This window comes from Mus caroli, unplaced genomic scaffold, assembly GCF_978045245.1.
Source record: "Mus caroli unplaced genomic scaffold, Mus_caroli_1 scaffold_16, whole genome shotgun sequence".
In the NCBI taxonomy this organism is placed as follows: domain Eukaryota; kingdom Metazoa; phylum Chordata; class Mammalia; order Rodentia; family Muridae; genus Mus; species Mus caroli.
The window spans coordinates 56,428,315-56,455,200 of record NW_028227271.1 but is presented as its reverse complement, the minus strand read 5'-3'; the positions used below and the strand labels follow the sequence as shown (position 1 = coordinate 56,455,200).

The 26,886-nt window shown below is 34.5% G+C and overlaps 1 protein-coding gene across 3 annotated transcripts in view; it reads right to left on the bottom strand.

Moving 5' to 3' along the window:
• The window catches only part of Csmd3 (CUB and Sushi multiple domains 3), a 1,262,970-nt gene that overhangs the window by 455,033 nt on the left and 781,051 nt on the right, over window positions 1-26,886 (bottom strand). For all 3 annotated transcript variants that reach the window (XM_029469819.2, XM_021183659.3, XM_029469820.2), the window contains 3 exons: window positions 14,948-15,130; window positions 8,446-8,772; window positions 5,413-5,607 (listed from right to left, as the gene is read on the bottom strand). In XM_029469819.2, the coding sequence (XP_029325679.1) occupies window positions 5,413-5,607; window positions 8,446-8,772; window positions 14,948-15,130 (705 nt within the window). The remainder of the gene's footprint in view (window positions 1-5,412; window positions 5,608-8,445; window positions 8,773-14,947; window positions 15,131-26,886) is intronic.

Genomic DNA, 26,886 nt, shown 5'->3' with positions numbered 1-26,886 from the left:
TAGGAAAAATTTCCACATGTAAATACAGGTGGGAAGAAATACAATAAAAAGACATGACAAAAAAATTCCAAAGGGCATTATAGAAAAAACAAAACAAACCTAAAATAGAAATGGCAGTTTGAGAACAGTGAAGGATAGGATGTCCGGCTGAATTCCTGATGCTAGAAGATTAAACTTCAACGTTGTCGTCTAACTTGTCAAAAGTGAGGATTATTAGAAACATTTAAAAAATGTCATCTGGAAAATGGGCCTTAGGTAAATGCAAAGGAAAGACAGTTTCTTGAGATACTAGGATAATTACTTGAGGAAAAAGAAGGTAGTCATGATGCCTATTTCATCAGAACTTCCTTGTTTCCCAATACATTCCTCCCGGGATTGGTTGCTACTGATGCATTTCCAATTGAAGTATTTGAGGAATCCCTAGTTCATGTGATTTGTTTTCTTAGAGTGAGTGCTTTCTTCTAGCCTTCAATAATAGTCCTTTCAGTTATCATAATTATCACCCCTACTAATCTTATTATTTTTGTTAAAAAATATTTGTATCCATATCTGCCCCTATCAAAGTAACCTGTCTCAGTCTGTGTGCAGAATCCATTTCTAATATGTTTGTAATCTAGTAGATATCTGAACTTATTTTTCTATACCCACAGGGTATATTAACTTTTTTTGTGACAAACATATTTTAAAGTTGTCATTTAGTGGTAGTTGGCTCCACTATACTTGTGCGTAGAATTATGTGAGACCTTGAAAATAAGTACTCAAAAACAAGTAAAATTATGGAAAGCGTTAGATGCTCAAAATTAATTAGGATGAGCTGCAAAGAGGTTTCAGGATCAAGCACAATGGTGGTAAATATATGGCAGAGTGTACTAGGGTCAGTTTACTAAAAGTCACAGAATCAATTCCTAAGTCAAAACAGTCTCACATATTTTGTAAACTAAACAGAAGGTGAAGCAAAATGAGATACACAACACTGTATGACAACAAAGGTTGAGTGATGGTGTTAAGATCATATGAGGTATAGACAATAAACAAGTGCCTTTTTAGAAAATGAGGCAGGTGTGATCTTATCCATCAAAATGACTGAGAAAAAGGAGTTTCCCATATTCTGGGATGGAAAAAAAATCTCCTAGATCATTTTTAAATATATTCCTTCTATTTAGTATTACTGCTCACAAAAATAAAATAAAATGGAATAAAATAAAGTAAATCCCAGTGGCTTCATCATATGGTGTTCTGTAGAGTGCTTAAGGGATTCCAGAATTTGTAGCTCAAGGATAGCTCTAAGTACATAGCTTGCCATGGTAGAGGAAGTCCAGTATTTATTGTAGCTTTTCAACAACAATTAAGGCAAAGCAACATTGGACCCATGGCTGAAGAGACCTAAAGTCACCAGTCAGATAAAGAGTTAAGTTTAATTTAAATGCAACTGTGTCAGGCTTTTCTCTTCCCTTGCCAATGTTCCTAGCAAGGAGGCTGATATAGGGCATACTGGAATGCATGGAGGCAGGTGTGCCTGCCAATGACCTCAGCAGCTTACAGAAGGGATTCTGATCAGGGAAAGCAAAAAGAAGATTTCTATTATAAAAAGAAAGAAGGAAGATTGCCTTATATTAATAAGAAAACTTCACATCAGAGGTCTGAATATAATGATGAAATTCACAGACATTCAGCACAGGGCATGTACTGCATATATCATGTTTACAGATGAAGAGTGGGGTTGCGCAGAGTTCGGCCAAAGGGGAAAAGTTGAGAAAGCAGCTGCTATGAGTGAAGGATTGACGACGAGAAAAGATGAGGATTGAAGGCAAGTTTTCTGTGTAACTCATTATGAAATTTCCTATTCAGTTCCACTAAGCACCCCATATTAAGTAACTATCACAATCTTAACAGCTTTGGCATGCTTTTGTGGAATGAATACCGTGCAAAGGTTAACCCTAGATAGAGCCAATTATACTCAGGGTACACTTTGAATGTGGATCAAAAAAAAAAAATCACTGATTGCTACTTAATAAAGATGAGTGTTTGTGGAATTTAGCCTGAATTGACTTCAGTGGTGATTGTGGAAACATGTATTTTGTTTCCTATTAATTAGCAGATGCAAGAGTTACCAGACTTACAAAATATCTAACCAATTGTCACCATGGTGAGACTGGATAAACCCAATTTATGGGAGGAAGTCCATCTTCTCTGTATGGCCAAACCCATCCTTACTTAATTAGCACTTGATGTCAGTTTTTTGAATAAAAGGTAGACATCAACATTTTCTTACAACCATATTTAAACTACTAGAAATGAACTCATCTTCATCCATGGGAAAACATGACACTACTCCTTTTCTCCTTTGGTTTGATTAGCCGCATTCAAAGACTATGGCAGATCAAAGATTCCCAACGCTTTCAGACTGCTAATGATAGACAGGGTGTTATGCCACAAAGCTAGAACCACTAGACAATGGTAGCAGATAAGAGTTGGGAGAAGTGATTGTGGATTGTGGCATCTTGAGGCAGATGGAAGCCCCCGGTTGCCTAATCAAACCACACACCCCCACCTTGTTCTGTAAGATCTCATGAAATAATTTAATATTTCTAGTTGTAATAAATAAAAATTCACATTTTTAAATAACTTAAAATGCATTGCATTTGCACTGTTTCATGTCAAAGAAATAAAATGCCAACATTTATGGAAGCATGCTCTTATTTATTCTATATTAAATGTTTGTTTTGAAGGTTTTTATGTTTTAATGAAAAACTTCATCTACAATGTTAAACTTTTTTGAGAGGCTATTCTAGTGCATTAAATGATGAAACATATTAAAAATAACAAAAATACTATCAAAATAAAAGCTTTCTAATGAGGAAAGTGGACAGGAACAGTGTTTATATGCATTGTTTGCCAAGTAAACCAGGCTGCTTGGGTACCAAGAGGTGTGGAACTTTTGATTCTTTGTTTTTTTTTGTTTTTAATTTGTAAGAATTTCGTTGTCATTATGTAGAATTTGGACCCAGGAACGGAAGAGTCATTACGAGTCTTAATATTAAAAGCTAAGAAATCACCTCTTGTCTCCAGAGTTAGGTAGGATTTGTTTGCATAGGAAAGCAACTCAAAGAGTAGCCCTCGATCCTGGTAATCCTGCAATGGTGACAGCAATGTTGCTCCTGGCCTGTTTTGATTCTGCTTTCCTTGGCTATAACTTTGTCCTACCCCTGTTCCCACTGCGTTATTGACACAGATAAGAAGGGAAGTTGAGTGCTCGCTGTTTCCCTCACAGAGAAAGAAACAGTCTCCTTCAGAAAATTCATAAAGCATCTCTTTGAGATATTTGGAGAGCTTAATGGCCTGTGCCAAATTAGAGTTCAGCACACTGTGCTTTACTTTAAAAAAATAAATAGCATCCATTTTTCACAGGTAGTGGAAAATTGCCTTCTAGAATTAGCAGTGATTCATAAAATTATTTGTTGTTATGGTTTCATTAGTTTTAGCTCCCCATGTAGTTAGGCGTCAGTCAACTTTAAAAATCAATGCCCTAGTTAGGCAAATAAGGCAATGGAATTCAGCAATTATCAGGAAGTGCTTTTGTGTCTACCTACTGAGACTTGAAAACAACATCCAGAGAAATGGAGAAAACAGCTCAGATCATACCCCTGCTTACTGAAATAGCTCAAAACTGCATGCTAGCCCCAGAGCAATTCTGCACCTATACTGTGTACTATGCAAGCCTTTCTGTCTTTGTATATCTCAGTCACTTTATCATGTCCATATTACCTGTCCTATACTCCTGTATCAAAGACCTACTGCTATCCCCTCCCCGCACCCCGCCCCCCTGAAACCAATAGTCTTTCTGTTTTCTACGTTTCCTTCACATGCCTGTGACACTTTCTGACTGGCTTCACAAGTCAGTCCCAGAACCTCATGACAGAAGGGCAGGAGTCAGTTAATAGTGAAGTATGATATAAACAGAGAATGTTATTTTATTCTCCTTATTACACAGTTTACTGGGCAGCTTCATTCATTTTTAAGATTAATGTTACAATCATACTTATCAGTAGAGTAGAGCCTTACAAATAAATAATGCTTGTAGTTTGTAAGTATTCTAAAGTCATTTACTTCATCATACTGATACCCAAATGACACATTGATTAAAGTAACAAGGAAGGAAATTCTAATAACAAGAGCCACAAGGGCAATATAATTATATGATATGGACCTACTTAATTATGAGGCACTGAAGATATGTTGGATCTGATGAAAGTAGTAATTTATAGGTAATGATTGTACTTTTGAACTTAATACTTTGTATATTTTCAAATCTGCAGACAAATGAGAAATCAAAGTTTTATTTTCAGTTGGAACACATGTAAAGGTGAAGGAAAAAAGATAGGAACAATTTTAAAGATTTGCCCAAAGTCCAGGATTGTGTGTGTGTGTATGTGTGTGTGTGTGTGAACACGCATTTGCGCACACATCTTCCTTCTCTGCCTCTATCATTTTGGAATTACAAGCATGTGTCACTAAACCAGAAACTCTTACATGATTTCTGGGGATTCAATCAAGATCTTCAGTCCTAGAAAGCAAGCCCATTATTTGCTGAGAGTTCTGCCCAGCTCCAAAGCCATTATCACTAGCACTCCCAAAAAGAAAAATAAATTACCAAATGATTCCAGTCATTTGTTATTGTGTGCTTCATGATTCTAGTCTGCATATATTACTTTCTTAATGAAATATATGTTCTTAGAATTGTCTGGCAAGAGTTAACTGTAATTTTGAATATTTCCAATCCAGCAATTATAAATAGAACCTAGACCTCTAAACACACATTTCTGTAGAATCTACAGTGATATAACATATTTGAATATATTTAATATCTACATATGTTATTTCTGTTTTTAAATATACGTGTATTTATTTTTAAATATAAATATGGTGATTAATGTTTAGACTAGGACTTTCTACAAAAGAAAAAAAATGAAAAAACAGCTATAGCTACACAATTTACCCATTTTAAAATATGAATGTGTTAAAATAAACTGACTTAACATTTCGTTAATCAATCTTTGAAAACTGAATATTAACATTAAACACCAAGGAAATGTGAAGGAACATATAATGAATAACTAATTTTATATGTTGTTCACTATAACTGTAATGGTCAAAGAGAGGTTTATATAAGATACCAACCTTAGTATTTGTTAATATTTATATATAGGAAGACTCGAAGAGGGATCCTAAAAGTCTCTAAAAATATTTAGGAATAAAAATTAAAAATCTAATTCGGTTCTATGTACACATACAATGAAGCTCACACCAGGTACTGAGACGACAAGACAACAGTTCTTGTGAAAAATAACACTTCCTGCTTTTGCAAAGTGCACTGGGTTTGGGGGTCCTCTTGCCCTTTGCCCCCGAGCTTACCTCCACATCTTGGAATTGGTCCACTCCACATTACTTTTCCATCCATCAGAATGCATGTAATTGTTTCTGCTCCCTGTGTTTTAATAAACCCTTCTTCACAAATAACTGAAATAGAACTCCCCAATTGAAAGTTGTCTCCAAAGCGACGAGCATTGATGGGTATTCCAGGATCTGGGCATTCATTATGTCCAAATGCTTAAAAAGGAGAAGCAAAAACATTAGGAGTATAAAAAAAGAGAGGGATTTCTATAGATTTTGGGTGTGGAAAGTGACTGTTAATAATGAATGTGGTTCTTTCTTCTTGAAAACCCTTTAAATTACTTTGTAAGTTTAGAAATTTTATCTCTGATAATATATGTGCAAAATAATGAGTAATAGTTGTGAATGTTTCAACATATAATTTACACACGAAACTATAAAAAATTAAAAATAAGAATTTAAATTCTGTCTATTTGTATTCATCATTAGGCTAAACTAATATAGGAATCTGTAAGGTAATATGTTCAGATTCTAGTTAATATGACTCCTAAAAGGTTTATGTCATCTTCTTCAAAAATTCCATAACACATTTGCCAGGAATGAAAAACCATTTCCCTGGGAAGGTTACAGGAAATATTTTGGATAATCTTCATAGAATCAGGAAGAAAGGGGATGAGATAGGGGTTTTGTTGAAGGGAAACCAGAAAAGGGGATAACATTTGAAATGTAAATAAATAAAATATCCAGTAAAAAGGAGATGTTTTTAGTCAGAAAATATTGTAATTATTTTATATCTTTCCTACTAAGGAACTTAATTCTTCAAGGACCATGTTCTAAGCAAAAAGATGTGATATTATCACATTTAATAAGAGGGGCCTAATGAGTAAAATATAACCATAAAGAGGAATGTTAGACTTGAAGAAGTCATGTTGCTTATCTCTTCAGAGAAATAAAAATTTAAGGGACTGCAATGTATCTTTAGTTCTGGAATTTAAATTTCTCTCAATGGCTTCTGTATCTTTGGTCATTTTCTCATGTCTCATGATCCATGAGTCACTTCTGTATTTTTGTTGTTTCTTTAGGATGTATATTTAGCAAAAAGTAGAACTATAATAATAATCTGGTTATTCAATAAGTAATGCCTTTTTTGGAATTAACTAAAATTTTCACTAAATGAATCCATAAAACAATAAATGCATAATAAAATTTTATCTTAATATAGTATAAATAGAAGACTATTTCTGTGAGGAAAAATTATCATGGCTTATAAGCATAAGGTTTATTCATTAAGATTTTATAATTTGATACTATAATTATTCTGTATTCAAGGAACCGTTTTAAATTTTCCCTACTAATCATCATTTTATGGTTGTTCCTAATTTGTATTACTTTCTTATAATTTTTATCTTAATCTACTAAAAGATAATAAGATATATTCTAAAATACATAAGTATATTATAGGTACATTTATTTGAATAGCTGTTTTTATCTTGTAACTAAAAATAATTAACTCAAAGAACTATAAATTAAAAAATAATAAAAATTTATTTCAAGTTCAATTTTCTGGTTGTGCTGTTCTAATATACAATGTCTAAGTAGATTTGTTCAGAAAAAAATGAGCTGAAGTAGGAATTATTAAATTCATGTAATTAAATATAACTCAGAAATCAAATGGACATAATTTCTGACAGCACCACAGGCATCGAACTTAAAAGTATCATGCAATTAATACAAACTAAAATGTAATTAAACATATGCAAACACGTAATCACTAACATGCATATATATGTTTGAAGAAGTTTTGGATAAAGATCTCAATTTAGGCAATCTCTATGACACATATACCAGCTACTTGAATATAAATGGCGTGTAGACACATTTGCAAAGGACTTTCTATGTAGAAAGTTAGAGTCAAGCTGAAAGGACACTGACTGTATTCTGTATCTCATTGAAAAAAACTCAATATTACTTAGATAAGGGTGAGATGCAGGGTGAAATTCATTCTAAAGGCAGTGCTGATATCTGGAGACTAAATTCTATTGAGATAGAGCACTTTCCCATTAACCCAGAAGGTTAGATAGCATCTGAGACAAAGTGGATTATTCAAGAGAAAGCACTAAATATCAGCAGCATTCCTTGTCTTTGCTAATACACTTGCACAACACAGTATTCATATGTAAGTATCTAAAACCATGGAGTTTTCTCTTTTATGTGCTTTACCCTTCTGCAACTGTCATACAATTTTTCAGATGAATAATGTGTTTCTTTTAAAATGCAAACCTGATACATAGAACCTAATACCAAAACATATCTCAAACCTAGGAAAATATAATAAACACTGCAACATAGTACAAACATCAAATGATATAGTGCAGTAGCTAGCTTTCGATTACTGAGCTCTTGCTAGATTCATATATATGACCTGCTAAAGTTATTCAACCTATACTGATTTTTAATTTACTCTTACATTCTTGCAAATATGGTATTATAGTTATGGATACATGAAGGGAATATCTAAAAATGCAGTAGCAAGAACAAGACTTGAAATTGTGCTAAGTTTTGTTGATACTATAAAACATTGAAGTAATTTTTTTCTAATAGTCATGCAAGAGAGCTTTCCCTACTTAGTGAAATATTCTCTCCAGTAATACTATGATAACTAGAGATATTCTTTGGAATTGGAGTTGTGTGTTGCCATTAGTTGTTTAAGTTCTCTGTGAGTTTCTGAATAGCTAAAGAAAAGTAATTTTCATTTTCTTTAAACTGATAAATAAATAGTAGCAAATTCAGGCTTAAATTTAGGGTAAATTTTAATAGAAAAGCCTAGTCTATAAACTGATACGGTAAAAACATAGAAATGAATTTTCTTAAATTGGGTCTTTCGCAATGTGAAATGACACACAGAGAGTGAAATGTGGTTGACTATCAAGAAATAAAAAGCATTAATTGTTTTTGTCTTTGAAACAAGAAGGCTGATTTGCATGATAGCTTTTCAGTCCTCAACAAATATATTGCATATATGAACAAGCAAACACACAACAATAAAACCCTTACTGTTGTATGTGATGTTGAAGCCACGCCCTGACATAGAGTGGTCAGCTTGAAATTCCAGTCGCAGTATGTGGCTGTTACTAGTAAGATGGGAAGGCACCTCTGCCCCAGTAAAGGTTCCCAGAATAGGGGAATCTGGTGAGTCACCATCTTTAACAGCAAGAAAGTCAAATTGAGATTCCAGATCAAAGTCATTGAAGGAAAGGTGGATCCGGCTCCCTGGATCAGAGATTATTGTCCAGATACAATTTAAATTATTTCCATAACCTTCTGGATAATCAGGGGAAAGGACTGTTCCCATTGGTGCAGTGAAGTTAGAGAGGCAAGGAACTGGTAAAAAAGAAGAGATAAATAAAAGGTAAGCTTACAAAGAGTAAATATTAAAAGGCAATATCTAGACAGATTTTGTGATAGTCTACAATATATAATCAATAAATTGAGATCATAACAAAGAATTCAAGTTATCTTATAAAGATGAAAGGAAACAAAATTTGTGTTTTTCCTTTGCTGAAGAATGAATTCAGGATTTTGGGGAGAGCATCACATTGCTAAACTATGCATACAAACTTCATTTTGCATATAAGCAAAAGTAGACATTTCTTTACAAGAACATAAGGCTATATGCTTGGAGGAATGGAGGTGGGATTTCCCACTTTCCTCCTAACTACATAGGAGCCAGTTTTCTCTTTTTGCCTTTGCAACAGTATGTGGAACTCTCAGCTCCTCCTCCCCATGCCTGCCTGGATGCTGCCATGTTTCCCTCTCTTTGTTGGTGGTGGTGGTTTTATTTTCTTTCTTTGATTGATTTTTTTTTTTTTTTGGTTTTTATTTACTTATGTGAGTGCACTGTAACTGTCTTCGGACACACCAGAAGAGGTTATCAGATGGTTGTGAGCCACCATGTGGTTGCTGGGAATTGAACTCAGGACCTCTAGAAGAGCAGTCAATGTTCTTAACCACTGAGCCATCTCTCCAGCCTAGTTTCCCATCATAATAATAATGGACTGAACCTCTGACCTGTGAGCCAGCCCCAATTAAATGTTGTTTTTATAAGAGTAGCCTGGTCATGGTGTCTCCTTACAGCAATGGAAACCTTAACAAAGACATGACAATTCTTATTTTGTAGACTTTTTCAGCTAGAACTCATTCCCAGGCAGAATAGAAATATTTTGTAATTGCTGCTGCCTTTGCCTTCTGAGACAGAGACTCCAGGCAGGAATCACTCAGTGATACCCCACTCAGTGACACTTGATTTTTCCACTTGTCCTATCTGTGTTAGAGTATTCTACAACTCTCCTTTCTGCACTTACAAGAAAATTTCACAAGTACTCATGAAACACTAAGGTTAATACAATGATTGAAAAAAGAATCATTTTTGAGAATTATCTCAGAGTTAGAATTCTAAAGCTTTTAGAAAATCAGTAATGGTGCTTAAATGGATTTTATCCCTTCCATGCTATTATAGTTTATGACACAAATATGGAGACAGGTTAATATATATATATATATATATATATATATATATATATATATATATATATATATAATGGGTAACAGCTGTAACTGTTGCCAAGTCTAGAAGGAGAAGTAAACATGGCTAATCTACATAGTCTTATGCCCTTTTTTCTTTCTGAAGTTTTAAGCATCTGATTGAAGTTTGGGAAGCTGAGGAGGCTAAGAAAGAAAAATCAATCAAACAAACAAACAAACAAACAAACAGATGAACAAAATACTTATAGGAAATCAATATTGAAATATTGATATTGTTTCTTTCCTTGCTCCAAAATATCTTCATCAAAACTCAGTTCATATATGTGCCAAATTCTCTCTCTCTCCTCTCTCTCCTCTCTTTCCTCTCTCTCTCTCTCTCTCTCTCTCTCTCTCTCTCTCTCTCTCTCTCTCTCTCTCTCTCTCTCTCCCTTTCCCTCTTTCCCGCTCCCTCTTCTTCTCCCTCTCCTCTCTCTCTCTCATATACAGAGTATGCACATATAAAGTATGTTTAAACTCTCTATATAGGACATATATAAGCTATATAAACATATATTTGCATGTGGGGTTTGTTTGTATGTATAGTTTTGAGACAGTTTCTCAGGATATAGATCAAGATGACTTAGGGTTATTCATTTTCCTGCTTTCGTCCAAGTATTTAAGTTAGAGACACCACTACAATTAGCTCATTATAAATAATATATGAACATTTAAATCTATTACACATAATTATACTCATCATTTAAACCTGCAAAATCATTCTTTTCTGTCTACATACAACTGTAAGTTAACATTTAAAATTGTATTCTAAAATATAATTCAGTTTTGACTGTCTTTTGATTATTAACATGTGATATTTTAATGAGTTTATAAGAATATTAAGTTGAAGGCTCAAAATAGTATTCAGAATTCAAGGAATATCAATTTGTAGTGAAATATAATACACAGAACCCTACAAGCAAAAAATACTGTGATAATTTATTCTCTTTAGTTTCATAAGGAAATGACACCTTATTGTTTTACTTTCTTCTACTTGTAGTAAAATTAAAGAGTTGAAGTTTCCTCATATGATTATATATACATCTATATGCATATATATATGCTTATTCACTTTATTTGAAGAATCCACTTATGAATTATGATTATATTTCGGTAGTTTTTTTTTTTTTTTGGTTTTTCGAGACATGGTTTCTCTGTATAGCCCTGGCTGTCCTTCAACTCACTTTTTAGACCAGGTTGGCCTCAAACTCAGAAATCTGCCTGCCTCTGCTTCCCAAGTGCTGGGATTAAAGGTGTGCACCACCATGGCCCGGCATGTTTCTGTAGTCTTAAATCACAATACCCATGTGGTAGTTTGAATGAAAGTTGTCCTCATAGATTGAATGCTTTGTCCCAGTTAACAGAGGTGTGAGAAGGATTAGGAGATCTAATCTTGTTGGACTTGGTGTGGTTTTGCTGATGAGGTGTGTCATCAGGTGCGGCACTTGAGATTTCAATAGTCTATGCTTGGCCCAGTGATCTCTATGTCTGCCTGCTACCTGTAAACCACTATGTAAAGCTCTAATCTACTACTCTAAGGCCATGCCTGTCTGTTTCCTGTCTTGATGACCATAGAGCAAACCTCTAAATCAGCAAACAAGCCTCCAATTAAATGCTTTCTTTTGCCAGACTTGGCTTGTTCAGAGTGTCTCTTCACAGCAATAGAACAGTAACTAGGACAACCTTAAAAGCAGAGTTCCAAATTTATTATTATTATTATTTAAAAGTTCAATATTAATGTATTTGAATTTACTAGTTAAAATAATCTTTTGGTTACCTGTATTTCATTCTATACTAAGAGAACTTACATTGCATGTAATTTCATATTTTCTTTAAAATATTTTGAATTTTTACTATTTGGAATAATATTAGATGCAATAAACTTACAGCCTTTGGGCTCAGCCACATCTTAGGCCAGTCTAATTTGAATGAATTTGCTTTTCTTCTCCTCAATCTTTGAAATCATATTTAAAAACAGATTTCATATTTGAGAAGAAAAGACTATTTAAAAAGGTCTACCATCTCATTTTTTTGTGATACTAAGCCTTACTATACAGTCCATTACAGGTAAAATACAAAGACTTCCTCTCTTCTTTTCCAAATGCAGGGATTTGCCTTGTACATAGTATGTTCTGACCCTTTCTACTTTCATTTATTCTTTAGGAATTTTATATATGTGTACAATATAATATGATTCCCTTGTCTCTTCTTTTCCCCCTCCCATGTTCCCAGGGATCCATCTCCAACATGCCCATCTTAAAGCTTTATGTCCTATTTTTTCTTTTCATCACTCTCTGTCTCTGTCTATCTCTAATTTTTGACTCTGTCACTCTGACTCTTTGTGTCTGTCTTTCATTAGTCACTAAGTCTAATTAGTGCTTCCCATATGTATATGGGTATAAGGATATTCAATAAAGTATGAACAATGTACAAGTGGCTAATCTCCACAAAGAAGAGCTGTCAGCTGCTTTTAGTTCCTCAGGAGTGGGACCTTGTGAGCTTCTGGATCATTCATGCTGGGATACGGACTGTTTTGATCTTGGACATGTTTTGTAAGGTAACCATGGATGCTGTGAGTTTATCATTGCAATAACCAAATCCTATCTGGAGGGAAGTACTGCATAGAACTCCTCCCTATCTTCTTCATCATCTACACTTTTAATCCCTATCTCTACATAGTTAAATTATTCCATTTTCCTGTCAATTCCATTCACATCTGGAATATGCACAGACTACTGCCCTCTCTCATACTCAACTGAATCTTGGAAACTTTAATTCTATAACCATTGTAACAAAATGATTGCTAAATTAGTAAAGGAAAAAGGTGTGTGGTGTCTTTTACTATAAATCATTATTTTCAAATTGACCTAAGTTCATATTGCTACACATGATCCACACACAGTCCAAGCTCACAAACCACACAGAACTTCAAGAAAATGTGTAGATTTAATAATGTACATTGTATCTACTGTTTTATAGGTGCAATGCAATTTTTAGGTAACATTATCTTGTGCACTGTCACATGCCTAGAAAATTGCTTTTAATTGTTTCATTAAAATTGCAATTTAGTTATATATGATTCATAAATTAATATAATATATTCATAGAAAAAAATTCCAGAAGGTGTTCTTTTGTTAAATTTAATATAATTATCTTTACTCTTTACCTGGATTTACGTAAGAATTTTATCTATGTAGTCCTGGCTTATTCATCAACATCTATTCAGACAAATGCATTTAAAATTAACCATTGCCTGCACATAAAACATTCGATGCACTATTTTATCACTTACTGAATTATTGGGCTTAGTTGAAAATAGTTAAAGATGTTAGTTGAAAACAGTTAAAGATATCCAGTGGTGGCACATGCCTATAATTCCAGCACGCAGGAGAATCACTGCAAATGAGAGGCTACTGAGAACTATGGAGTACATGCCAAGCTAGCCAGGGGGGCTGTACTGGTTGGTTTTCTGTGTCAACTTGACACAGGCTGAAGTTATTACAGAGAAAGGGGCTTCAGTTGAGGAAATGCCTATATGAGATACAGGTGTAAGGCATTTTCTAAATTAGTGCTCAAGTGGCGAGGGCCTAACCCATTGTGGGTGGTGCCATCCCTGGGCTGGTAGTCCTGGGTTCTATAAGAAAGCAAGCTGAGCAAGCCAGGGGATTAAGTCAGTAAGTAACATCCCTCCATGGCCTCTGCATCAGTTCCTGTTTCCTGACCTGCTTGAGCTCCAGTTCTTACTTCCTTTGGTGATGAACAGCAATATGGAAATGTAAGATGAATAAATCCTTTCCTCCCCAACTTGCTTCTTGGTCATGATGTTTGTGCAGGAATAGAAACCCTGACTAAGACAGGCATGAGACCCCATTTCAAACAAAACAAAATATTTACTAGGTATTCATGAATTTTTCAAATTGCCTTTAGGGAATGAAAGTCACATCATTTTTATTTTATTATGTATTATAGCATCTGACAAAATATTGTCAATTGCTTTTTTCATTTTTGGGCTGGGGTGTAGCTCAAAAAAGAGCACTTATCTAGCAGAGCCAAAGCCCTGGATGAGATCTCTTGCACCAAATGTTTTCTTTCATTGTTGTTGTGATTTATCAAATAATAGGTTTTCCATTATGAAACCAATATTATCTTTCTGGAAGAATGCTTAGAATAAAAGATCATCAATTAAAATGTTTTAAGTACTTCCAAGCTTTATATGGCATAAACAGATGAAAATCAGCTCCCCTAATGTATTTTATTCTTTCTGAAATAGAACTGAACAGGTGACCTTCATTATGAATAACTGCCCTTCTCCTCACAGTTCCTTAGAAGTGGATCTGTGCATTTTTCCTCTGAAAGATATTGAAATTCAATAATGACTATTTACTTGACCATAAAAGTATATTAATAACCTTCATGTTCAGTTCGTATTAAGTTGAAAAATTAATGTATTTTGTAATCCTAACATTTTATACAAAATAAACAATAATGGATTTTATGCTGTGAACTCTATGCCTTACCATGAATACCTTCATTCAAAAATAAATAATGGCATTTACATAAAAGAGAAGCCTTAAATATTTTCATAATTATGATTACTAATAAGCATTTTTATCTTGTGAAAATAAATGTGCTTATTAGAATTAGCTATGATATCTAATTTCCATAAGAAATGTGTCATATATAAAGCACAAAATGCTACCCACTGGTTAGAAGAATGCATATACATATACATATACATATATATATATATATATATATATATATATTGCAATTACCAAGTGAACTCTGTTAACTTTGTTTAAATCTGTAATGAATTTTATAATTCAGCATAAGCACATGTGTTAAAGATAGTATCACAAAGTGCTCCTCATTCAAAAATAATTACTTGGTTCCAGCTCTTTGCAATTAATTACAAAAGCAATTATATGCAAGGACAGGGTAACATATGCCATCTAGAAGCAAAGCATTTGGTACTCACAGATACAGATGGGTATATTTGCAGACCATTGGTTATTCTCTTGACAAACAATGGATTTCTCTCCAATTAATTCAAACCCAAACTGGCATTCAAACCTTAAAACATCACGATTAGAAAAACCATCGCCTTCTCTAATTCCATATAATGGTGTGCCAGGATCGCCACAGCTTTCCTTCTCAATTTCTGGAAAATAAAAGACAAAACTTAACTTTTAGGGTTGCATAGTATGATACCTGCATTATATGTGCTCAGTATACACGTTTAGTGTGATGATGCTTGAGAGCAGGAGGATGGGGTTTCCATTTTCAATTTTATTCCTGTTGTGCCACTATTGTGAACTGGATTTGATAGTGTTCTTTGGGGATAAACTGATGCATTCAAATAGATACTTGCATTGCTTTCCTTTACTAGGGAAGCATCTGGAGTTATTATAACTAATTAGGGTGACAGAGGTTAGTACTTTAGCAGAAGAATATGACCAGATTTAGAATTTTTCGTTGTTATTACAGATACATATATACACGCAGAAATATAATCATATACATTTCCTCCAAATCCTCAACTTTTTCTTATCATTTGTGGATTATACACGAAATTATGGTCAGAGAATGAGAAAGTATTATCCACCTTCTGTTTAAAATAAGTTGCTGCTCTAGCCATGGTCCAAGACAGGGTCCCAATGCCTGTCTGCTGACTGGTATCACCTGAAACTCTAGTCACAGGGAATCTGATCATTTCCTCCAGGCTCTACAGGCACCAGGCACACACATAGCACACATATATGCATACAAAAAAAGCATTAATACATATAAAATAAAATGTTTTTTTTTTAAGTGTAGAAAGAAAACTTAAACTTTTTAAATTAAAAAAAAATAGTATATCTCTGAGAGGCCCTACAAGCAGCTGACTGAATGGACTGAAGTGAAGGATGCCTGTGGTTGACTTAGGGAAAGGCTGAAAGATGCTGAGGAGGAGGGTAACCCCATAGAAGACCAGCAGTCTCAACTAACAAGGACCTCTGAGATCTTTGTGACGCTGAGCCAACAACCAGGCAGCATACACTAGCTGGTCTGAGACCTCCAACACATATAAAGCAGAGGACTGTCTGTTCTGGCTTCAGTGGGAGAATATGTGCCTAACCCTGCATGAGGCCCCAGAAAGTGGGAAGGCCTGACAGATGTCGGGGGGGGGGGGAGTGTACTCTTGGTGACAGGGAGAGGAGAAATGGGATAAGGAATTGTGGAAGGGCTAATTGTGGGTGGGTAATGACTGGACTGTAAAAAAATAAAAGTAATAAGAACAAATCAAAAACAACAAAAATAACAAAAACTGTATAGAATCTCCTGCACCAAACATTTGCACACCCAACAATGACTAATTTTTCTGGAATTTATCTGTTGTACATTTTTCAGTGCTTTTTATCCAAGATTTTATACTTATAAAATATGTAAGAACAGAAACATTTGAGTCTTTGAATATGTAAAAATATTTCCCATGAACTACCTTTTTTTCTATAAGTAGCATACAATATATTGAGTTTTACTATGTTTTTATTGTGATTTAAAGCCTTCTTTCTTTCTTTTTATGGTTTTTAAAATTAGATACTATTTATATCTCAAATGTTGTCCCCTTTCCTGGTTTCCCCTCAAAAAACCCCTATCTCCTCTCCCCTCCCCCTGCTCACCAACCCACCCACACCTGCTTCCTGGCTCTGGCATTCCCCTACACTGGGGCATAGAGCCTTCACAGGATCAAGGGCCTCTCCTCTCACTGATGACCAGGTAGGCCATCCTCTGCTACATATGCAGTTAGAGCCCGTGAGTGAGTCACACTCTTTGGTTGGTGGTTTAGTTCCTGGGAGCTTTGGGGATACTGGTTAGTTCACATTGTTGTTCTTCCTATGGGGCTGTTAACCCTTTCAGCTCCTTGGGTCCTTTCTCTAGCTCCTTCATTGGGGACTCTGTGCTTAGTCCAGGCTGCGAGGATCCACCTCTGTATCTGTCAGACATTGGTGAAGCCTCTCCAGAGACAGCTATAACAAGCTTCTGTCAGCAAGCACTTGTTGGCATCCACAAAAGTGTCTGGGTTTGGTGATTGTGGGGCACTCTCTGGATGGTCATTACTTCAGACTCTGCTCCACATTTTGTCTCTGTAACTCCTTCCATGGGTATTTTGTTCTCCCTTCTAAGAAGGATTGAAGTTTCCAGACTTTTTCTTCTTCTTGAATTTCATGTGGTTTGTGAATTGTATCTTGTGTGTTCTGAGCTTCTGGGTTAGTATCCACTTATCAGTGAGTACATACCATGTGTGTTTTGTGATTGGGTTACCTCACTCAGGATGATATTTTCAAGTTCCTTAATTTGCCTAAGAGTTTCATAAATTCATTCTTTTTAATAGCTGAGTACTAAGTCATTGTGTATATGTACCACATTTCTGTATTCATTAGACGCCAAAGAACCAAATGACCCTATTAAAAATGGGGAACAGAGCTAAACAAAGAATTCTCAACTGAGAAATACTGAATGGCTGAAAACCACCTAAAGAAATGTTCATATTCTTAGTAATCAGGGAAAGGCAAATCAAAACAACCCTGAGATTCCACATCACACCAGTCAGAATGGCTAAGATCAAAACTCAGGTGACAGCAGATGCTGGCAAGGTTCTAGAGAAAGAGGAACACTCCTCCATTGCTAGTGGAATTGCAAGCTGGTACAACCACTCTGGAAATCAGTTTTGTGGTTCCTCAGAATATTGGACATAGTACTACCTGAAGACCTACAAATACCACTCCTGGGCATATACCCAGAATATGCTCCAACATGTAATAAGGACACATGCTCCACTGTGTTCATAACAGCCTTATTTATAATAGCCAGAAGCTGGAAAGAACCCAGATGTCCCTCGACAGAGGAATTCTTATTAAGGATAAAGACTTATTTCTTAACCAAAGAATTCTAGAGTTGTCCTTGCAAAGCGTTAAGTCCTTAGAAGAAACCTCTTCTAAACCACCAAAGTCCACAGGAGATTTCAATTACTGCCATCTCTGTGGATTCCTTTTCTTCCATTTTTGTATCCATTTTTGATATCAAATAAAGAAGTTAGTAGTTTCATAGTTACAGAAGGAGATAATGACTATTTGAATATTAGAACTTTCAAAATCCACCATATGAGCCTGTATAGATTATATGTATCAATTAAATATTAATTAAATTATATGAAGGATTATTCTTATATGGAACTGGTTTCGTTTTATTTTTATGAACAGTAAGAGAGACTTCTATATATTAGAAGTGATGCTAAGAGGTTAAAAGAATAGCAGAACTGTTACATGGTTTTACCTAGTACTATGATAAATTGTCAAAAACCTTCATATGTTTTTCTGGTGATTACAGTACACACCTGTCCTCTCATCACTTCAGAGGCAGAGGCAAAAAAGAATCAGCTTACAGTTTTCATGGGCTAAACAGTAAGTTTGAGACCAGTCTCTGCTGTATATGATACCATCCACAAACCAAAACCCCAACAAAATCATTCTAATTCTTAACAATGTTTATTTGTGCTTATTAGACATTATTGCTTATACTTGTTAAGTTTTACAATTATATTAGCCTGCTCAAAGGATTAGTTCAAATATCTTTGACAATTTTCCATCAATTCTACTGTTTTAATTTAGTTTAGATATATTTCTTTATAGTTCTACCTTTGTTTCTTTTAGATCATTTTTATTTCTACATTTGTGAAGAAATATTATAGAGTATTTACTCATATTTTTAGCTCTTATGATTTTGTAAAAGTAAAATAAGTTGCCTCTCAATTTTCTTCTACATACTGCTTTGAATAAAAAAATGTATTATTCCTTCTAAATACTCTATTTCCATTTTTATTTAATATTTTATGTGTAATTGGGACTTCAAATTTTTCAGTTGGCATTTCTTTATATTTGTTGTTTTGTTATTATTCATTCTTTGAGAGTATCATTTAATATGTGTTGGTTAAATTTACTGCTTTCCCCAATTCTTCTCATACTGTACTCTATTTCCCCCAAACAACTTTGTGTCTAATTTTTGTTTTATCTCTCAAGACCAATTTGTACTGCTGAAGGATTCTTGTATGTATGTTCTTCTATTTAGAGAGTGATGGGCTTACCAGGGCCGAAAGTCTTAGAGAAAACTGTTTCCACACCTCCCTGTAGCTAACAATTGCTAATAGGTCAACAGCTACATGTCAAACTGTGTGACCAGCACCCATTTTTATGCTAGGAACAGGGTTGGATTTGGCATCTACAGTTTGCTGGTCAAACCACGGAAAGTTTATATCTTGAGGTGGCCTGTTATATCCAGAAGATAGTGTCTTTTTGTTGTCATCCAATGCCTTTGGCTTCTACATTCTTTATTATGCAATGATCTCTGAGCCTTGGGAAGAATGAACTGTATATGTGTTCTTTTTAAGACTGGGCTTTCTGATGTCCCTGATATTCCGTACCTTGGCCAGTTGTGAGTCACTGTGTTAACCACAATCTACCACAATTACAGGCTTCTCAGATTAGGAGTCTAATCATCAATGGATTAGAGATCCATTGATGTACAGGTATAACAATTTATCTTTAAAAAACAAAATAATATTCAGTCTATTTAGTAGAATAATAGTACTTGGTTGCCCCCAGAGTCTATGGCCTCTCTAGCCATGTAGTATTTAACCAAGAAAAGAGAAAGTTATGCATTTCATTTTGTGGTGTGATAGTTAGTTCCAATAAATAAGAGGTTGATTACTCCTGTGATACAACTGTACCATAATATCAGGAAGGGTTCCCAGCTGGGTCCAACTGATATTTATATTTGACTTTTCTCCTCAGGTCACTTCATAGCAACTTCCAGAAATATGAAAGATAGTCAGTAGAGATGAAAGTTCCAGGTCTGTAAAAACTTGATTTTTTTTTCATGTTGTATGTTACAATTATGTAATTTTTTCGAGAAAAATGCCTGCCGTCAAGTTTTGGACAATAGTAAACAATGATAGCAATAATAAGTATTGTTTGGAGATATATTTCTATTCATTTCTAATACTATTTTATTTCATTCAATGTATGTTTGTTTAGGAATAATGTTAAATGAATCAATAGTTTGCTTTTTATTTCATCATAGTCAAACTTTTTAATGTGCCTAATTATTTTGTATGGTTACACTGATAACACTTAACATAAATATATCAATGTTCAACATTGAATGTATATGTTAGAATATTTCATTAAGGTTAGAGAAAGTTTCCTTCAGATATTTCAAAAGATTATTTTATTGTTCTTTGGACACTTTAATGTGACAAGTAGTATGCAAAAGATTGGGGATACATTAGTGAATAATGATTACTCCTCTCTGAAGTCACCACCCCCCTGAACATTCATATAATCATAAAGCAATAAATAAATCCTATGAGTTGAAAAGGACTACCAGGAAACAAGAGCACAGAAAAGCTTATGACTGGGGAGGCGGTGAATGAGACATGCAAAGCTTCACTACTGTTACACCTTCTATTGAGATGGTTTACTTGAGAAACGTAGATCATTATTTATCTAATAATATCTTTAGAACTAACTCAATGTCTCATGGGAACTATGTCAGTGCTCCCAAAGACATAGCCAATTCCTACTAAGCCACATTTTAAAATTTTCTATTATCTCATACATTACCAAATTATGAAGCAAAATTTTTGTATATCAACCACTTGAGAGAAAAAAAAAAACACATCGAAACTACATACAAACCATAGTGACATACATTTAAAACCTGAAGAAATCTGTGTCCATCTAAAGGATTCATTATACCTACTGTTTAAACATAGTCCAGAGTTTAAAAGCAAATTTGTTACTTCATTCTCTTGGATCTTATAAGCCTTGTGTATTTCTGTATCTATCCATATACATTATGTATACATATAAATATACATTGTATGGATATGTATTTTGTATATATTTTTATGTAAGTCACATATGTGTATTATGTATATATTCATACATAATATATTCACATGTATTCATACATATATAAATATAAATGCACTTCATTATCATTTTTTATTTAGACATTCATTTTATGAGTATAATTTTACCTTTACATTTTACTTGACTATACATATAGCTCAAGAAAGTGAGTTCTTAGACAACATATATCCACTTATGACCTATTATGTAATAAATAAATGATGGTGTATAAATGGAAAGTTAGCATATAAAAAGACATGAGGTTATTACTAAAAAGAACTCAAAAATGGGACAGTTATATAGAACATGTATAGAAATCATATAATGATTATATTTACTATAACTTTTGAATTATCTAAACCTTGTAGAAAATTTGCAGTTGAAGAATATGAGTTCTAGACTCTTCTATTAATTCATATTTTACCATATGTTTTATATTCTCTATGGTGGTAATGCAGACAAACTCACAAGAACACATCATTGCAAGGATCCTGTGCTATCTAGCATTCTGTAGACATAATTGTAGAGCTGCTCATGTTGACTGACTTGAGTTGGTAATCTAAAAGACAGTTTAATGTGGTACTTCTGATTCCTTCTCCCTTGTTCTTCTCTAGGAATGGTTATGTTAGAGTGTGAAGCCAAGATTATATCAAGCATTCATCTCTATATAGTTGCCCTCTGAATATCAGGTGGGATATCTCTATTTCTATCTCTATTTATATATGTGTGTGTGTGTATTTGTGTGTGTGTATATATATATAAATTTTCCTTAAGCCCTGAACATGCTTAACTAGTGTATTAACTTCCCTTCATTTGCTGTAATAAAACAATGAATAAATCAACTTTAGTATGATAGGGTTTATTTCATCTTCCAAGCCTCTGATCACAGTATATCCTTGGGAATCTACTCTCATCTGCTTTATGTTATTGTAATAAGCACCATAATGGACAGCATTATGGGAATAAAAAGTTTATCATCATGAATAGTAAGGGCGGGAGTAAAAAGGAACATGGAAAGAGGAACTAAAGCAGAACTACAAGGGGATGATATTGGCTTACTCCCTGTGGCTAGCTCAGCTCACATTCATATACAATCCAGGACAAGGAGCTCAGGGGAGGCACCATTGACAGTGGGTTTTGCATTTCTACCTCACTAATTAAGAAAATATCCTGTAGACCCACCAATATGCCAATAAGATGGAGACAATCCTTCTACTGAATTTCCTATCTTCCAAGTGACTCCAATTTGGGTCAAGTTGACAAAATAAAATGCCCCACAGACAAGCTCACAGAACAATAATATGGGGACAATTTTTTCAAATGAGGTTCTTTCAAGTGCAACAAATGTAAAAAGCCACACACTTCACAGCAATATACCACTTGTTTTATTCAGGATATGCTATACCGATAAAATATAATGTACCACAGGAAAAAAACTCAAAACAAGAAGAATTTAAATCCTCTTCCAATGCTTCTAGGTTTTATTATCTCATAACAATTTCATCTCAGAGTTTCAAAACAACTGGGATTTATTTCATTAAAAAATGGTCTTTCTACAAGAAGTCATGTAAGTATCCTTGAATTATTTGCAACTAAATTAGTAAGACACAAAGTGAATATCCAGTCCCCATAATGATAGGCCGGCACCATAGGGTAGCACCTGTTTGTCTTCCTTTCCTTCCACATTTTGAAGGCAGAGAAAAAAGGCAGAATGTAAGCAATGGACAGGGGGTGGAAAAGGATACAGGAGAGGGGTAAGGGAGGGAGAGGGGAGAGAGAGAGAGAGAGAGAGAGAGAGAGAGAGAGAGAGAGAGAGAGAGAGAGAGAAAGGCCTAAAATGAGGTTGTGAGGTCAGAGGCAACATGAGAACATTCTGAATATAGTATATTGAAAGCAATATTGGAAACAGTTTTAAATGCCCAAGGCTGAAATTTTTAGAAATGGTTCTTTCAACACATTTTTTTTTAAAATTTTCTAGTCACCAAGTTAACTTTGATCCTTGATGACTAAAGTAATGTACTCCAGCTCTAAATTCAATCGGATTTCCTAAGAAACTCATCAGACCTCAAGGTGACATAGAACCACACATTGATCCTACTCCAACTTGACAACAGTTGACATAGTAATTCAAATGTTTCACAGAGAAGCCACATAGGTTAAAAGCAACTGATCTCTAAAAGTTCCAGTTTTGCTGATTCTTAACATTAAGAAGTCTCTTGGGAACCTCATTACCTCAGCAGCTGGCCTGCAGAGGTTGAGAAATACAAAACTACACAGCTAGAAGAGACCTTGTGAGTTCATCTACATTCTCCTTTCCAGTATCTCAGAAAAAGGTGACCTCAGTCAACATTTAAAGAGACAGAGAAGGAAATCCATAACCGGTGGGGGAAAGGTAACACAGTGTGTGTATGTATGTGTGTGTGCTATGTGTGTGAAATAATATAAGCACAAGTTGGTTTACATTCATGATGAAAACATCTGCATTATTTTTTGCATTTTAAAAAATTTATTAGGTATTTTCTTCATTAACATTTCCAATGCTATCCCAAAAGTCCCTCATTCCTCACCCCACTGTGATCCATCCAATAACTGACTGTGAGCATCCACTTCTGTGTTTGCTAGGACCGGGCATAGCCTCACAAGAGACAGCTTTATCAGGGTTCTTTCAGCAAAATCTTGCAAGTGTATAAAATGGTGTCAGCATTTGGAGGCTGATTATGGGATGGATCCCTGGTTATGGCAGTCTCTAGATAGTCCATCCTTTCTTCTCAGCTCCAAACATTGTCTCTGTAACTCCTTCCATGGGTGTTTTGTTCTCAATTCTAAGGGGCAAAGTGTCTTCATTTTTCTTGAGTTTCATGTTTCAAGATACAAATTGTATCTTGTATCTTGGGTATTCTAAGTTTCTGGGCTAATATCCACTTATCAGTGAGAATATATCTCATGAGTTCATTTGTGATTGGGTTACCTCACTCAGGATGATGCCCTCCATGTCCATCCATTTGCCTAGAGAATTTCATAAATTCATTCTCCTTAATAGCTGAGTAGTACACCATTATATAAATGTACCACATTTTCTGTATCCATTCCTCTGTTGAGGGGCATCTGGGTGCTTTCCAGCTTCTGGCTATTATAAATAAGGCTGCTATGAACATAGTGGAGCATGTGTCCTTCTTACCAGTTGGAACATCTTCTGGATATATGCCCAGGAGAGGTATTGCTGGATCCTCAGGTAGTACTATGTCCAATTATCTGAGGAACCGCCAGACTGATTTCCAGAGTGGTTGTACAAGCTTGCAATCCCACCAACAATGGAGGAGTGTTCCTCTTTCCCCACATCCTTGCCAGCAACTGCTGTCACCTGAATTTTTGATCTTAGCCATTCTGACTGGTGTGAGGAGGAATCTCAGGGTTGTTTTGATTTCCATTTCCCTGATGATTAAGGATATTGAACATTTTTTCAGGTGCTTCTCAGCCATTCGGTATTCCTCAGGGGAATTCTCACCTGAGGAATACTGAATGGCTGAGAAGCACAAATACATTTCTTATAGTCATTGTCCATCTAAAACTTGCCACTTCCATAGAATGAAACAAATGTGTCAGAGACGATTAAAATCTTATTAGACCAAATCATATTATATCTTCATTATTAAGACCAGTTTAATTTATTAAGTGTACTTAAACCCAGTTTTTAAAGATGTATTTATTTTTAGTTGTTACTGTGTGTATTTTTTTGCATATTTTTGTATGTATGATGTGTGTTCCTGGTGTCCATAGAGGCTAGAAGAAGGCAAAAATTTTGAGCTATATAGAAAGTTGGTAATTGTCTTTCAGTTGCTAGGAAATATATCTATGTCCTCTGCAAGAACATGTTCTCTTCTTTTCTAAGATCCCTTTTAATGTGCTAAATCTTTGATTTTATATAATTTTGTGTATTATGTAAAATTTTGGAGTTTTCAATAGGACATATTTCTTCTAGTTAAGGTTGTTGAGAACTTCCTGTTTGATTGGTGATGTTGTTTGGGAAATTTTGAGCAATACAGGCACACTAAGGGAAGTTTCTCACTGGGGGAAAATCTTGAGATTAAAAAGTCTCATCTACATCAAATTGGGAGTCTATATTCAATCCTTGTAGTTCAAGATATGACTTCTAAGCTTTCTGATCTTGCTGCAATTCTTGACAATTACAACCATGCTGTCCTTGATCCTATGTACTTTATCCTCTAGAAATAGTAAGCTAAAATGAACTCTTTCTTCTATAGTTTGTCTTGGTCATAGAACTTTTACCACACCAAAATTATAATTAATACAAGAATGTACTTAAAACCTGCTGCAATATATAATCTTAATATAAGGTACTTATGAAAGTATGTGAACACCATGCATATATTCTTACTGTTCACCACAAATGGCAATATCATGTTCTCACTGCATAAAGGATCATCAGTTTTAATCCAAATGAAGAGAAAATGAAGCCAACTATTTGAAATATTAATATTATTTAGCTTTTTTCCTCCTCAGTATTAAATCCCAATACAAAACAAATGCATAAGATGGAAGATCAAAATAGCATGATGGGTTTCTTAATAACAAAAAAAAGAATTATAAAAAATTAAGAAAAGCAAAACTAGTGGCAATCACCTGTACTACCAGCATTCTAGTGGATCAAACAGGAGAATCATACGTTTGAAGGCAAGTACATGTTATAGAGATAAAATTTTCTCAAAAAACAAAACAATGGCTAACTCAAACTATCAAACCAACAAAATAAACATAAGATGGAGACATAACTGGAATGGTAATCCAGGTAAATTAAGTTCATGAGTCCCATAATTATTAAATTAGACTCCTTTTCCCATCACACATAAACCCTCTTTGCATGTCTGACATATAACAAGAAATAACCTCAATGTAAAGGGAATTCTTAGACTGAAAATGTCAATTGAATTCAAGGTTGATTATAATCACTCTTTCAGATGAGAAGGAGTTGTACTGCCCCTGGAAATAGCTGCTATATTCTTCAAAAAAATTAAGGGTGTGACTATAGCTGGAATTTTTTTTGGTTTCTTGAGCTAATATCTCTCCCTTTGCAAAACAACCTTATTTCAATAGATTACTCAAATACACATAGAACATCCTCAGGGATAGAGGAAATTTGAATTATTGCCTATTATTAGCAAAGAAAATGGAAAATCCAAAAAGATCCTAACTCAAAACATCCAGGAAATCCAGGACACAATGAGAAGACCAAACCTACGGATAATAGGAGTGGATGAGAATGAAGATTTTCAACTCAAAGGACCAGCAAAATCTTCAACAAAATTATAGATGAAAACTTCCCAAATCTAAAGAAAGAGATGCCCATGAACATACAAGAAGCCTACAGAACTCCAAATAGACTGGACCAGAAAAGAAATACCTCCCAACACATAATAATCAGGACAACAAATGCACTAAATAAAGATAGAATACTAAAAGCAGTAAGAGAAAAAGGCCAAGTTACATATAAAGGCAAGCCTATCAGAATTACACCAGATTTTTCACCAGAGACTATGAAAGCCAGAAGATCCTGGACAGATGTTATACAGACACTAAAAGAACACAAATTCCAGCCCAGGCTACTATACTCAGCCAAACTCTCAATTAACATAGATGGAGAAACCAAAGTATTCCACGACAAAACCAAATTCACACATTATCTCTCCACGAATCCAGCCCTTCAAAGGATAATAACAGAAAAAACCAATACAAAGACGGGAACCACACCCTAGAAACAACAAGAAGGTAATCCCTCAACAAACCTAAAAGAAGACAGCCACAAGAACAGAATGCCAACTTTAACAACAAAAATAACAGGAAACAACAATTACTTTTCCTTAATATCTCTTAATATCAATGGACTCAACTCCCCGATAAAAAGACATAGACTAACAAACTGGCTACACAAACAAGACCCAACATTTTA